We start from the raw sequence: 16,111 nt of genomic DNA, 5'->3' as shown, positions 1-16,111 counted from the left end.
AACAGTAGTGCTGATGTATGGGAATGAGCAAAACTGATATATATAAAACACAGTGTGTATGCACTTAGCAAATCCAATAAGGCCTCGCTCCGCCAAGCAACGCGTGCTATAGCTTAGCAACGCATAGCTGTACTTAGCATTACTTACTCTATGCATCTATGTGTATGCATGCATTTATGTTTAAAAGACACATACACATACTTGCAGGTATCCTGAGTCCAGCATTATACACCAGCGCTGCCTGCCTGCCTGCCTGCCTGCCTGCTCCTTGAAATGTTTAAACATGTTAATAAATTGAAATATCATATATATATATATATATATATATCTGCAAACAAATCATACATCAACACAGGAAAAAATCCCCAACACATTAGAGAATAAATCAATGTACTCACCAGTCATCAGGGATAGTATCAACTACAATAATGAAGATATAACAAACACATAAGATCCCTTGTACAAGGTATAATAATGAGCACCTATATTGTACTTCCCCCAAAACTAATCACATATGATAAATATCTACTATTTCTTTGCCATTAGGAGGGCAGGCTGGCTAATTGTCGTTTTGTAACACTGACAACTACCACACTGTACTTATTTGAAGGGGTGATTTTTACAACAATTGGTGTGTTCTGGTCCACTAGATAAAATGTACCTGAAGTATCTTTGCGCCACAGAGTCCCGCAGCTGGTATCCCCTCCGGCATTCAGGGGCGCGGGATGGGCGCATGGGCGGATCTTGCGGCTCAGATGGTACCTCCCACTCATCAAAGGGTATCTCACGCCGCACAGCAATGTTGTGGAAAAATATACACAGGCCCACGATCCTCGACACCATTTGAGGCGCATACTGTAAGTCACCACCAGTGCGGTGGAGCACTCTAAATCGACCCTTTAAAAGGCCAATTGAGCGCTCCACCACTTGCCTGGTGGCAACATGCGCCCCATTGAATGCCTCCTGTGGGCCCGGTGCTGGGTAGCTGTACGGCGTAAGTAGCCAGGGCGTACATGGGTAACCGGAGTCACCCAGAACCCACGCATCACGGCCTTCCAGCTCTTGTAGTCTTTGCCATATCCCGGTTTGTCGGATGACATGAGAGTCATGGGCACTTCCGGGAAACTTCGAGTTGAAGGCGAGAATCTCCATGGATGGGCCACATACCACCATCACGTTCAGTGAGTGGAACAATTTGCGGTTCCTATATATCTTCTCACTTCGAGATGGAGGCACAAATGGTACATGGGTGCCATCCACAGCCCCTATCACATTAGGGAAGCCAGCAATTTGATGGAAGGCCTGCTGGCTTCTGCGCAGGGTCTCGGTGGCAAATGTCATGGCCATGAAGTGCCCCTTGCGCCTGAACATGGCCGACGTCACACGCCTCAGGATTCGGCAGAAGGCCGGCTGAGATATTCCAGCAAGTACTGCCACTACTTGTTGGAATGATCCTGAGGCGCAGAAATGCAACACCGCCAGCAGCTGTGTGTGAGGCGGAATTGCTGTCGTGATCCCGTGTAGAGGTTCCAGATCACTCTCAATTAACGAGAGCAGATCCAGAATTACATGTGGCGGTAACCGGTACCTAGTAAGTACCTCATCATCGGGCATAGCAAACAGAGTCACCCGTGTGCGATAGATTCTAGCACGTCCTGGCCTCCTTGGGCGACGAGTGGGGAGAGCCGCAAGTGCCCTTAGCCTCCTTTCCATGTCCCGCATCATTGCTTCAGCAACCTATAAAGAAATGAACATAAATACTGATGCACCTATGCACATAATGGCCATATCCCACTACAAATAGATTTGTAGGCTTCAATACGTACAATAGATGGCCGCCCCGTAAAATCCCGAAGATCCATTTGACTCTATAATGATGTAACAATAATATGAACTCAATACACACCGTCCTAAACACACAGATGCTTACAACATCGAACTACTAAACACTACTTGAGTATCAAAGGTGTCTGCATTTGTTGCCGACATCATGTACTATGAGACATTCCAGCTATTGCTGGGACATGTTGTCCTGCAATAGATGAACACACACAGGTTTAAGACCTGTGAGTGAAATAGTGAACATGTGACATGTTGCAATAATGCTACAAAGACTTTGCTGGCCCAACAATCTGTAGTCAGTGAGGCAATGGTGCATACATTCATACACTTACATTGTTAATGGATATCATATCTACAAGGACCATGGAAGAGCTTACCTTAGACCCTGACAAGTCCAGATCTGGAGACAAATGATTCTAGCAGCAACTCACTATTTATAGGCCTGTCACATGTGTGGTCTATAACAGTAGTGATGAGTATTGCATGACTTGTGGCCTGGATTTTCTAAGGGATTGGGCTACTTTTAGCTTGCAATCAAACGCCACAATACCACAGTAGTCATGAACCAAATGTCATGTCATGCTAGCAAATAGCATGTGTATTGTGCGATAGTCACAGGTGTATCAGAAGATTCTATGCAATGTTAGAATTGGTGACCAGTAATTCATGTAGAAGTTTCGCCAGGTTTTACACAATGGAATTTCCGCCACCGTATGCGGCGCGAAAAAACAGCGACGTACGCTCGTGCACGGAACGCAGCTGCCGCTGATGTCCGCCAAACAGGATACACAAACAGTATATAAAGGTGTATTAGAATGTGACAATGTTGTTGCTAACATGTCTGGATCACAACCAGAGGTGGACCAGGAGCTGCAGCAACTATTTGACCAGATGGACTCCAGCACCACCTATGTGCCACTGCACATGCAGCCAGTGGGTAATGAGGAGGCTGCTGGCCCTTCTACAGCAGGGCAACCTGCACCTGACCATTCTACAGCAGGGCAACCTACACCTGGCCCTTCTGCAGCAGGGCAACCTGCAGCTGTCTCATATGCACCATCAGAAGAATCTTTTGGAGCACAACCGGGGACTTCACAAGATAGTACCATGGCCAGCACTTCAAGTGCAGCGACACGTGCCAGGGGGCGTGGCCATGGACGTGGTAAGGGGAGAAAGAGGGCAACAGAGGAACCAACTACAAGAAATAAGGCATATGAAGCACAGGAGCTTGCCATCCTGGTTCCCCGAGCACGTGATTTGATTGAGTGTCCATCAGAGAGGCTGACACACACACGCAGATGGAAGATTTGGGAAGAGATAACGGCAGAGATTAATGAAGTTGCGCCACAAGTTCGTGAGGCCGACCATGTCAAGAAGAGGCAAGTTGTTTTGTGATACATGTGCCCAGTAATAGACAAGTAATGATTGAATTCATGCTTAGATGGATTTTGCAAATGGCCGGTGAGGTTGCTACCATACACAGACATTATTGACATGTTATTTGGTTGAGAGTTAGAGTAGGGTGATTGTGAATGTGTATTGTAACGGTTGATATCATAGTTGCATGTAATGTTATCTTTTGGACATTAAGCACATGTCGTAATATGTAGCACAGAGCAATGGCAGCAACAGCAAACATCTGGAGTGACATGTATTAATATGTCAACTTACATTGCAGGTGGCAGGACTTCAAATCCAACCTGAAGAGGAAGATGACCAAGCGGTGGGAACACAGCCAGACATCTGGGGCCGGGCCCATGCCATCAGGGCTAGAGTTCACCCCCCTGGAGTTGATGGCCGAGAGCTGTGTATCAGTTGAGGAGATCAGGGGGGTGAGCACGATGGATAGCGAGGCCCCAGCTGAAGTGTTTGCGTCTTTTATTGAAGGTAAATATTTGTCATGCCATAAGCTTGTGCAAGTAATTATCTTAGAATGTGTCCTAATTGTGTTTATCATTTTCCACAGACACCCCACTGCTTGGTGACGACTCTGGTCAGGAGGTGGAGGAGTCCGTGCCACCTGGCCCCAGTGGTAGGCCTGTGCAGCAGCAGCCATCGGCCCAAGCCGATTTGGCCAGGTTGGCCCAGATGCTTGGGGACATAAACCAGCAGGGAGAGTTGGCATCAGAACGGATGCATAGGACCGAGGAGATCATGGCGAGCTTGGTCAGCACCCAGCAGGCCATCGCTGGGAGCCTGCAGGCCATGGCTGAGGCGCATCAGGCCATGGCTGCAAGTGCTCAGGTGCTGGCCGAGCAAGCCACCCGCCAAAATGATCTCCTCCTCCACCATAATGAGCTTATGGTGGAGCTAGTTACCAGCAACAGGGTCCTAATGTCATCCGTTTCTGGTGCATTACCACCAGCAACACTCCCTGCTGGCAGGAGGGGTAGACCAGCCAACCCCTCACCAGCATCTGCTCCACCTGCCCCAGCATCTGGCCGTGCCCGAAGAGCTGCTGCACAGGCCAAGGAGCCTACCAAGGCCAAACGTGGTCGAAAATGAACTTGTGGCTGCATTAATCTCCACCGTTATCTCATCCCAAATCTTCCATTGTACTGTGTGTGTCAGCTTCTTGTGTCCAATCACGTGCTGAGGGTAACCAGATGAGCCCTTGCTTCAAATGTCCTTTTTGGTTCCCCTGTTGCCCTCTTTTGCCTGCCATTACTGTCAGCTGCACTTGATGTGATGTTGCTAAGTCCCCGGTTGTGTTCCAAATGATTCTGCTGATGGTGCATATGAGCCAGCTGCAGGTTGGCCTGCTGCAGAAGGGCCAGGTGTAGGTTGCCCTGCTGTAGAATGGTCAGGTGCAGGTTGGCCTGCTGTAGAAGGGCCAGCAGCCTCCTCATTTCCCACTGGCTGCATGTGCAGTGGCACATAGGAGGTGCTGGAGTCCATCTGTGTGCAATTATATTTGTTTTGTATTATAATTTATTTTTGTACATTCCTGCCATGGTTTGTATTTTTTGGTATTTTTATTTTTTTGTCATTGCATCACAGTGGCATTGACTGTGAAATGTATATAAATAAATTTCTTTACTTTACAACAATTGTGTGGTTTAATTAGTACATGTCGCATACACATGTGTATTGCTAGTATTAATATTCAGTCATGTCCATTGTTAGCAGGTTTAAAGTGTGTCAGAAGTACAGCATATGTGGGTGATTAGTAAGGTTTCCTTGAAGCAGCAATGGTTTCAATTAAAGCACTGACAAGCGTCCTATTAGTGAGTAATGAGTAAAGGAGTCGATTTTATTGGGTTCAGGTGTTAATGCTTGTAGTCATTAGGCGGTCCGTTCGCCTCCCGCAGGAACGAGTGGTGTCCGCAAAGCAATAGTGGCCTTTTGGACACCGCACATTTCTTCCCTTTTTGTTCGCGTGCATTCGGAGTGGTATCCGAATGCACGCCCCCCAACATAAGTGTACTCCCCCGTGTCCGCCCATGTTTCCGCCCCGTTTTGCCCACTTTGAAACTACGCCCATGTGTCATTCCGCATGACGCCCATAATACGCCCATATTTCCCGAATGATTGCGGTGACCAGTTTTGTACGGGATTTGGCCGAACAGGTACGGAGTCAAGGCGTGGCACATGCGCGTAGCGTTCTCCACGCATGCGCAGACGCTGTAAAGACGCGATCCGAAAGTATGCGGTAAAGTACGCGTCAATCAGAATAAGGGCCTATGTCGGGATTCCAGGCACCTGAATGCTGCAGCTGCTACCTGCACCAGGGCAGTCCGGTGAGACACAGCTAAAGCCCGCTGCTAGCCAGTCACATCCCCCCCCCCCCAACATTGGTGGCAGTGGAAGAGGGACACTTGCGCAAATATATGGGCTGTGGTTTATGATTGTGGTACTTCTGTGAGGCCATTCCCCCATTTTCTGAGAGCTGCTGGCCATGCCCTCAGCCCCTCTGTCTCACTGAATAGACAGTGTGCACATGCGCACAGTGTCTATTCCCCGCTGCTCTACTCAGCGAGTAGCAGGGGGGACACTGCCGGCCCCGGGTGGGATGTAGAACAGTCCCCCCCAAAAAACTAGACTGTTCCACGAAATAAAAGTTTGTAGGTATGCAAGCACACACTGCCCTCCTCAGCTACAGGGCCCCATAGCAGCTGCACCCCTGATACATATGGTAATTATGCCCTTGAGTTAACAGGTACAGTATGTACTCCTCTAACACAGATACCGGTACTTATGTATTATCTGGACTCCCATGTTAAATGCACCCCATTTTTTCATACCCCTACTATCCAAATACGCATGGAGTTGATTTTATATAGTGTGGCGAGCGCAGCGAGCCACTGTGCCCGAAGCGTGGTGAGCGCAGCGAGCCCCGCGAGGGGACACGGTCTCATAAGAAAAACGGGAGTCCAGATATTACATAAGTACCCAGATACCTCCTATTTGCCATCTTATTATTTTGCTTCAGTCCAGTTAGAGGACTGCATATACCAGGGGTCTTCAACCTTTAAGACAGCGTGGGCCACCTAAAAAAATCCAGTGAAGCCCGAGGGCCACTAAACTCTACTGCAGTATTTCGGACAGCCCCATAGAATCACAGCTCCCCTATAACGTCAGCACAGTCCTTCATAGATAATTGGCACAGCCGCCCATACTCAGCACATAACCCCCCCACACACACACACACACATACCCCAATAGTCATCAGCAGCCAATTTGGGTTCCAGTGCAAACAGTAAAATATGTGCCCCCCCCATATATAATTTGATATTAAATAAATTGCACGCGCCGTAGGCGCGCTCCCAAAGAGAGGTGTGGCCTTATTATAAGGGGCGTGGTCTAATTATAAGGAGTGTGAACTAGCAGGAAAACAATTACCTGACACCTCTTTTGCAACCTGCATAACCAGACATTGGTTACCGCAGAAATGGTCATTGTCCTGACACGCTTAAGTTGACTGAAGGCTGCACAGTGACATATAAACATGAAGGCCCACACAGTGAACTAGTATGCCTCACAGATCAAACCCAAACAATGAAAGGCTACTTAAATCAATATACACTGTTACACTGTTTATCCGTAATGCCCATTACACATTGTGCATCACACCATAGTGTCCTTTAGACATTATGCCACACACCGTAATACCTGTTGTACTTTATGTCATACACCGTAATGCCCATTACACATTATGCCGCACACGTGATGCCCATTACACATTAATCCACACAAAATTATGCCCATTGCACATTATGCCCCACACTAATGCCCATTATGCCACAGACCATAATGCCAGCAGTACTCCTGCTTATACATATGATGCCCCAGCAGTGCCTCTCACCCAATGCCCCAGCAGTGCCCTCACACAATGCCCCAGCAGTGCCCCTTACACAATGCCCCAGCAGTGCCCCTCACACACAATGCCCCAGCAGTGCCCCTCACACACAATACCCCCAGTAATGCCCCACACACAATGCCCCCAGTAATGCCTGCAGCTTTGCCAGGTCCCCTGCTCCCGCCAGCTGTACCTCCGCAACCTGCAGCTTTGCCGGGTCACCTGCTTCCACCATCCATGCCTCCTCCTGCAGTTTCGCCAGGTCCCCTCCGCCAGCTGTGTCTCCTCCTCCTGCAGTTTCGCCGGGTCCCAGCTCCCACCAGATGTGCCTCCTCCTCCATCAGCCATGCTGGATCCACTCCTCTGCCCTGCCTGCAGCCAATGAAAATCGGGTAGGCGGCACCCGGGGGGACTCCATTACGCTGCCTCCCTCGGCAGCATTTTCTTTTACTTTAAAAGAAAAATCCTGTGCATGGCGGGCAGGGGGCCACTGAGATCAGCTCCGCGGGCCACTCGTAGCCCACGGGCCATGGGTTGAAGACCCCTGGCATATACTCTAGAAGAATTACCAGCTTAGATATTTGTAACTGGGCCTATTAAACACAAAGGGGAAGATTCTCTAAGTTAAAAATGCTGTAAAAACCCCGTTATCGGGGTTAACCCGGCGGGGGGCATCGCCAGAATAATCTGGCGATGCCCCATAGAAGTCAATGGGCTTCTACCGCATCCCACCGCCGCCCCGCAACGACCCCCCGCAGCCCCGCACGGACCCCCGCCGCCCGGCATCGCCCCCTACCCCCTCACCTGTATCCGGGCAGCACAGAGCTGTACTGCCCTGACCTGTGACCTCCTCCCTGCACTGATCCTCTTCTGGGTGCAGGGAGGAGGAGAGCCCAGCGCAGCAGCAGCAGCGCCGGGTGTGTGAGGGAGGGGGAGCCGCCGGGACCTGCTGGGACCCGGCGACTCTCACCGCAAAAGACAGCTCTTAACGCAAAGGCTGTCTTTTGCTATAATAATCGCATATGTTAGAACATATGCGATAATTATAATTGTGAAGAGAGGCGAAGGGGGGGGCGGGGATTCTTAGAGAATCTCCCCCAAAGGCCGAAATGTAATAGGGTGCGATTTTTTAGAAATGTGCGATTTTTGGTCAAAAATGGCCAAATTCGCACGTTTTTCCAAAATCGCACATTTAATAGGGTGCGAATTGCAGTAAAAATCACACTCTTTGCCACAAAATTCTCACATTTTTTCTGGCGATTTTTGGTCACAATTTAATTTGCATCTAGATGTTTTCCCATTATAAAGTTTACAACTCGCAAATGTAATAGGGTGCGATTTTTGGTAAACATTACCAAAAATCGCCAAAAAAATAGACCAGGTTCTGACTGGTGAATTTAACAGAACCATGCACAGCTCATTGAGATATATTGACGGTTCAGTCTTAAAAAATGTTTTAATGTTAAAATTTAAAAAACTTTAAACCAGCTGTAGCATGATACCGCGGGCTGTTGGAGCCCGATGCTGGTTCCAAAACACGGGGGGACCCACTATGCTTTTTGTCCCCCGTATTTTAGGCACCCGGTCCGGCTCAATGAGCCCGGTGCTGGTTATGCTCAAATTTTTTTTACTAAATACTGCACACTTTCATGTCTAAAAAAAAATCACACGTCTAAAAAATCGCACATTATCATTACTAAAAATCACACAAGTCTAAATAAACGCACTTTTTCCTTACTAAAAATCGCTCTAAATCGCATGCGAATTCCGACTTTGTCTAAAAAATCGCACCCTATTACATTTGCGAGTTTTTCACAAAATGTCCAAATTTTTCGCATGCAATTTAGGGCGATTTTAAAACATGACTAAAAATCGCACCCTATTACATCTCACCCAAAATGTCAAATTGAACATTTTGTTCATTCACACCCAGGTTTCTTGTGTATTTTCTGTATGCTGATTTCTAAATAACTAATAACTAATCTTGGACACGGCTGCACACCTGGGAAGAGGTTAAAGGTGTCATTCAAATTTTTCCACCTGATGTAGCATCACAGTGAGGCTAGAAATCTCTGTCTAATGTTTCCTGGTTATATGTTAGAGAACTGAGCTCTGTACTTCAGGAAATATAGGTCATAAATCCCAGATAATGACGGTTCTTATCATAAGTTCTATATATTTAAAGAATAATTTTTGTAACCATTGGCTTTCTGTTTTTCTATAAATGCACTGTAATACCAAGTACATTCCATGGGATGAGTCTTACAGATGCATTCTGTATTGTTTCATTTGATTTGTTTTTTAAATGCATAAATTCACTACTGATTCTTTAAAAAGTTCTGAATGTATTGCAGACAGTTATAACGAAAATCTGTCATCTTATAATAGACCATTGTTGCTGACTTTTTTGCTGCCCTCTCCGGAAGAGGGCACCCAGCTCACTGAAGCAGTGGGGCGGAGCCATTGCCGGGAGGGAAAAAGGGGTGGTTGGGGGGTGGAGCCATGGACGGACTGCCTTTTTGGGGGCTTGTCTAGAGTGAACGCGTCATTTTAGCCCCGCCCTCCGTAGTGCAATGCCGGTAATTCAAGCATTGCACTGCGGGGGGTGGGGCAAAAATGCAGCAATCGCATCATTTGGGGTTCACGAGAGATTGAGGGAAATTTCGAGAGGGTTGCCCCCCTTTCCGGGGGGCCGGGAGGGGGACATGATTTCCGGGAACCTCCCGGCCATTCTAAGAGGGTAGGTAACCTTGTAATCTACTAACCATATGGGTATACAAATGTGTATAGCTACGTACTACTAAGTGCAAGCATATAATGCCCTCACCCCTGTTATCCTAATGTGACCAGCATGGTGCTTACACCCAGTGATGTGACCAGCATGGTGCATACACCCAGTGATGTGACCAGCATGGCGCTTACACCCAGTGATGTGACCAGCAAGGTGCTTACACCCAGTGATGTGACCAGCATGGCGCTTACATCCAGTGATGTGACCAGCATGGCGCTTACACCCAGTCATGTGACCAGCATGGCGCTTACACCCAGTCATGTGACCAGCATGGAGCTTACACCCAGTGATGTGACCAGCATGGTGCTTACACTCAGTGATGTGACCAGCATGGCGCTTACACCCAGTGATGTGACCAGCATGGTATTACACCCAGTGATGTGACCAGCATGGCGCTTACACCCAGTGATGTGACCAGCATGGCGCTTACACCCAGTGATGTGACCAGCATGGCGCTTACACCCAGTGATGTGACCAGCATGGTGCCTATACCCAGTGATGTGACCAGCATGGTGCCTATACCAGTGATGTGACCAGCATGGTGCTTACACCCAGTCATGTGACCAGCATGGTGCCTATACCCAGTGATGTGACCAGCATGGCGCTTACACCCAGTGATGTGACCAGCATGGTGCTTACACCCAGTCATGTGACCAGCATGGCGCTTACACCCAGTGATGTGACCAGCATGGTGCTTACACCCAGTGATATTAGCAGCATGGTGCCTATACCCAGTGATGTGATCAGCATGGCGCTTACACCCAGTGATGTGACCAGCATGGTGCTTACACTCAGTGATGTGACCAGCATGGTGCATACACCCAGTGATGTGACCAGCATGGTGCATACACCCAGTGATGTGACCAGCATGGCGCTTACACCCAGTGATGTGACCAGCAAGGTGCTTACACCCAGTGATGTGACCAGCATGGCGCTTACACCCAGTGATGTGACCAGCATGGCGCTTACACCCAGTCATGTGACCAGCATGGCGCTTACACCCAGTGATGGCGCTTACACCCAGTGATGTGACCAGCATGGCGCTTACACCCAGTGATGTGACCAGCATGGTATTACACCCAGTGATGTGACCAGCATGGCGCTTACACCCAGTGATGTGACCAGCATGGTATTACACCCAGTCATGTGACCAGCATGGTGCCTATACCCAGTGATGTGACCAGCATAGTGCTTACACCCAGTGATGTGACCAGCATGGCGCTTACACCCAGTGATGTGACCAGCATGGCGCTTACACCCAGTGATGTGACCAGCATGGCGCTTACACCCAGTGATGTGACCAGCATGGTGCCTATACCCAGTGATGTGACCAGCATTGTGCCTATACCAGTGATGTGACCAGCATTGTGCCTATACCAGTGATGTGACCAGCATGGTGCTTACACCCAGTCATGTGACCAGCATGGTGCCTATACCCAGTGATGTGACCAGCATGGCGCTTACACCCAGTGATGTGACCAGCATGGTGCTTACACCCAGTGATGTGACCAGCATGGCACTTACACCCAGTGATGTGACCAGCATGGTGCTTACACTCAGTGATGTGACCAGCATGGCGCTTACACCCAGTGATGTGACCAGCATGGCGCTTACACCCAGTGATTGATGAGCAAGGAGATTACACCCCGTAGTCATTGTTGAAAGTGGGCGATATGGGGAAGCTAGTGACACAATTCATGCTAGATTGTGTTGTCGTAGCCCCGACCTGACTTTTCAAGGTTAACACAATATTCTGGGCTGTAAATAGCGTGGGATCAGGTCACGATGAACAATTGCACATCCATTCTTGATAAGGCCATGGCCCCCCACTGGTCTTCACTGGCTGCCAGCTCCTCGTGCATTGGGCAGCCAGAAAGCAGTAGGCATGTTGTAGGGAGATGACACCCATTTATGGGACGAGTAGGGAGATTACACCAAGTATGTGACGAGTGGAGAAAGTACATCTTCTGTCATAAGCTTGCGAGCAGGGCCCTCCTACATTTTGACTGTCTGTAAATACCCTGTTTTGTTGTATCACTGTCTGCTATTGTAAAGCGCAACGGAATATGCTGCGCTATATAAGAAACTGTTAATAAATAAATAAATAAGCAACAGGGCACTTACATCTAGTAACAATCAGATTACACTCAGTTGCATAATCAATTGCATCAAATCATGAATCATAACATGCATCTGAAGCCACACACCTTTATATTCCAAATTGTTTTCAATTAAATGAGTATCAACCACGTTGAAAATTTTCTCTACGTAAAAAGTTACCCTCTGTGATGACAAATGATCAGAGGTATAAGTCATTACATATCTCCGGTGCTGATGTGCATGACATTTCCTGCACAGGATCATGCCACGCTCCTTGTAATTCTTTTATTTTACATTGTATTCTGGCTGGTTTTGTTCTCTCTAACACGGCATTGCCGCTGATCGGATGACTCACTCTTCTTTATGTACAAATGATGTCGCACAGATTTAAAGCTGCTTTTATCCATTTTATGCTGCAGAAGTAGAATAAAAAAAATGAAAGAGCAAAACTTTTAAGCTGGACTATGACTAATCTGATTCTGCGGGACAGTCACTATGGGTAACCGCGCAATGACGGCTGAAATAGAAATCTCTTATACAATCCAGTGGTTAAAAGTACTCTTTAGAAATGCTTCTCAGCCCCCTTATTGCTTTCATTAAGTTACCTGTAAAATTCTCAATGCTGTTAGTTTCTAAATTTATAGCAGAATTGGGCAAATCAAAAGGAGTTTTATTTCATGTAGAATTACATATGAACCAAGAGTCATAGGGGTCTATATATAAGATACTAAGGGGCAGATTTATTAAGCTCGGTGAAGTGATAAAGAGTCTGTTTTTTATCACCGGCCAATCCGCTCCTACCTGTGAAGTTACAGGCTTGGTTTGAAAAATGACAGGTAGAAGCTGATTGGCCAGTGATAAAAATCCGACACTTTATCACTTCACCGAGCTTAATAAATCTACCCCTGAGCCTCTAGCTTCAGTTTGACAGAAGTCTTAGATGACTACTTTATACTTTATTAATGTGGGGGTGTTAGGTGGCTCTCACTTCAAACTTGTCTACAAATGAACTGAGCTGCAATACTAATGTGCTGCTTTTATACGGGGCTTTTTCAAGCAAATACACATAGGGTTCACTGAAACCGGTTGGGATATATAATAGGATGAGAGATTCAAAAAGTGAGAGATTTGGTAAGAAATCACCAGGTTTTTTTTAAAGCGGCAATCATTTTACACTGCAAATCCAGTTTGATTTGGAAGTGTAAATGATTGCCGCTTTAAAAAACCTGGAGATTTCTTTCCAAATCTCTCACTTTCTGAGTCTCTCATCCTATTACATTTCCCGCAGTGTGTTATCGAGCGAAAATATATATTAAAAATATATATTTTTAAGGCCTTCAAATTGGATAGCCAGGAAAAAACATTGGAGAAAACTCAGAAAAAAATATGCAAGAAACGTCCATATTTTGCACCCAAAGATTTTTTTGGGCCCTAATTGGATATTGGCTTCCCCTCACTCCTGAAGGCACTCTAACATTCCCAGTTTGAAGGAAATCCATGCTTGAGCACAGATGGTTAAAATAAACTGACTTGAGGTACTGATAAATTAATTTCGCTTGGAAAGCCTTAAAATCTAGACTTTTAAGGTCCCTGGGGGACTGAGTTTTGGACTCACCGGTATAGACATTCTCCAACCAGATGTTCTAGACTTGCACATTGCCTACATTTCAGGTTACTGTTGACAATGTATTGGACAGTTTCCGCTTTCATAATTTAGAAGAGACTTGTATCTTTCTTTCCTAAAACATTTTATTTCCTCTCTATCTCTCCCAATCCTGTTCATGTACATACACATACCCTCCCAACAATACACACAGATCTTACATGGCACTACTACACAAACTAAGTACTGTTACACAACACTGGTGGTTTTCCTTTTTTTTTTGTATGTAGACGACCCACACCTTGGCCGATATAGTATACAATATAGGGCCATGGGTGGACAAATCGGTAAATAATATCATTCAGTGACATCACCAGGACAGCTAAAATTATCCAATATGTTAAGCAGGCGGTCGGCAGGAGCGTACATCGTTAAGGATATTGAGTGTTCCTGCTAAACAATTTATTTTTATTTCTTATGTAGTGTGTATGGGGCTTTAAAGTCTGGGGAAACCTCAAGACCTTAACAGCAGATACCAATAACTGACAACATGGGCAGCAGCAGGGTTGGGCTAGAACAGAGGGGAGGTTGGGCCCACTGCCTCTAGGGATCAAGGATCCTCTATGGATCAAGTTCCAGACTATGCAATTGATTTATACTGTACATATATTACCTTATAATGCACAAGACTATAGGTGGCCATACTCTACTGTAATTTATCGCAGCAGTGTATGACCATCCAACCCCCCTGAGCCACCTGTGACCTTTCCGGGTAGCAGGATCACATGTGATCTTTTCACACGCAAGGTATCACATGCGACCCTGTTCCACGCCGCCGAGAGGGGGTTTCGAGTCGGACATTCAACAGGTATAACCTTTGGCCTCAGGTCCAATGCGCACGGCACCGCGCATCGGACCCGAGGGAGACGTCAAACACATACCTAATGGTTAGGCATAGCAGTGTGAAGACTGGCCACACCTCTAAACAGGGGCCACTACTACTGCATTCTCCCGATTGGCCTTTCCGACACGGCGCAGCAGCGTAGTATCAGTGATGAGTAGCGTGTGCCACCACTGCCCCCTGAGTGCATGATGTCATGATGTTGTGCAGAGGGGGCAAGGCTGTCAGCAATAGAAGTGCAGTAGTGCCTAAAGTGGCCAGAGTATGCTCCAAGCAGCTGTAAATACTGCTAGGTGCCTGTCTGGAGCATTCAAAGTATCCGCTCTGTCAGTCCCTCCATTGGTTGCCTGTATTCCACTGTATTCAATATAAAATACTTCTATACACATACAAAGCCATTAACCTGACTACACCAACATACGTCTCTTCGCTGATCTCAAAATATATCCCCACCAGACCTCTCCGCTCTGCACAAGATCTGCGTCTCTCATCCACTCATTACTCGCTCCCATTTACACTTGCAGGATTTTTGTCGGGCAGCACCCACCCTATGGAATGCCCTTCCACGCACACTAAGACTCTCCTATAGCCTCCAAACTTTCAAGAGTTCCCTGAAAACTCACCTCTTCAGGCAAGCCTATCATATTCCAGAACCCGCACATAACCTCCAGTAGCATTCATATCTGATTGCACCCCATCAGGACTATCTTGTAGGCCTGCCATGCTATGGAATTATTGAATTCTATCCTTATGTATCCCTCCTATTATCCCTATAGATTGTAAGCTTGCGAGCAGGACCCTCCTATCTCTACTGTATATTGGTCTGTTACTCCCCAATTTGTTTTATCACTGTTGTTTCCAGTTGTAAAGCGCAACAAAATATGCTGCACTATATAAGAAACTGTAAATCTATCTATCTATCTATCTATCTATCTATCTATCTATTTATCTATCTAATTGTTTAATATGAACAGTGCAGAATGCGCTAAAAAGTAACATACGTGAATAGTTTGCCATGTAGTTCACATCATGCATACACATAAATATTTATATTATACTATATTTCAATAAAGAGACAAAACACACCTAAAAACTTGCAATATACTTACGGTTGATAGAGGACGTTGAACTTGTTGAACTCATCTGTCATATTCTATCAACATAAAAACAGAAAAAAAGTGACTACTCAAAATATACGCAAAATATACAAGTGGCATCAAAGGAAATACAACCACTTTCGCTTTTCAATCGTTTTGCATTTGTGAATGTAACAGGCATGGGATATCCTAACCATCTTGCTATTGGTGGGGCAGTCCCAATATCTGGGAGGTATAGCATTGTGGGAATTGGGAGATATATCACTGCTGCGTGATGGAGGTACAGTAGATGTGCCACAACTTGCTGCATGCAAATATTAGATTTTTCCCCGAGAGTGCATACTCGGTCAAGGCAATGCACCACTGAACCAACTTGCAATATACTACATACTGTAGATGCAATACAATAGTTGTAGAATGTGAAGAACCCGCGCTTGTGATCAGAGCAGCTCTTGATGAAACAGGTATAAAAAAGGGG

The 16,111-nt window shown here is 46.6% G+C and overlaps 1 protein-coding gene across 3 annotated transcripts in view; it reads right to left on the bottom strand.

The window, feature by feature from the left end:
- The window catches only part of BLNK (B cell linker), a 249,892-nt gene that overhangs the window by 158,373 nt on the left and 75,408 nt on the right, over positions 1 to 16,111 (bottom strand). For all 3 annotated transcript variants that reach the window (XM_083149315.1, XM_083149316.1, XM_083149318.1), the window contains exon 3: positions 15,646 to 15,689. In XM_083149315.1, the coding sequence (XP_083005441.1) occupies positions 15,646 to 15,689 (44 nt within the window). The remainder of the gene's footprint in view (positions 1 to 15,645; positions 15,690 to 16,111) is intronic.

Source organism: Crinia signifera, chromosome 6 (assembly GCF_055691185.1).
Source record: "Crinia signifera chromosome 6, ASM5569118v1, whole genome shotgun sequence".
NCBI lineage: Eukaryota > Metazoa > Chordata > Amphibia > Anura > Myobatrachidae > Crinia > Crinia signifera.
The sequence above is the reverse complement of the archived record's forward strand: the minus strand, read 5'-3'. Positions and strand labels throughout refer to the sequence as shown.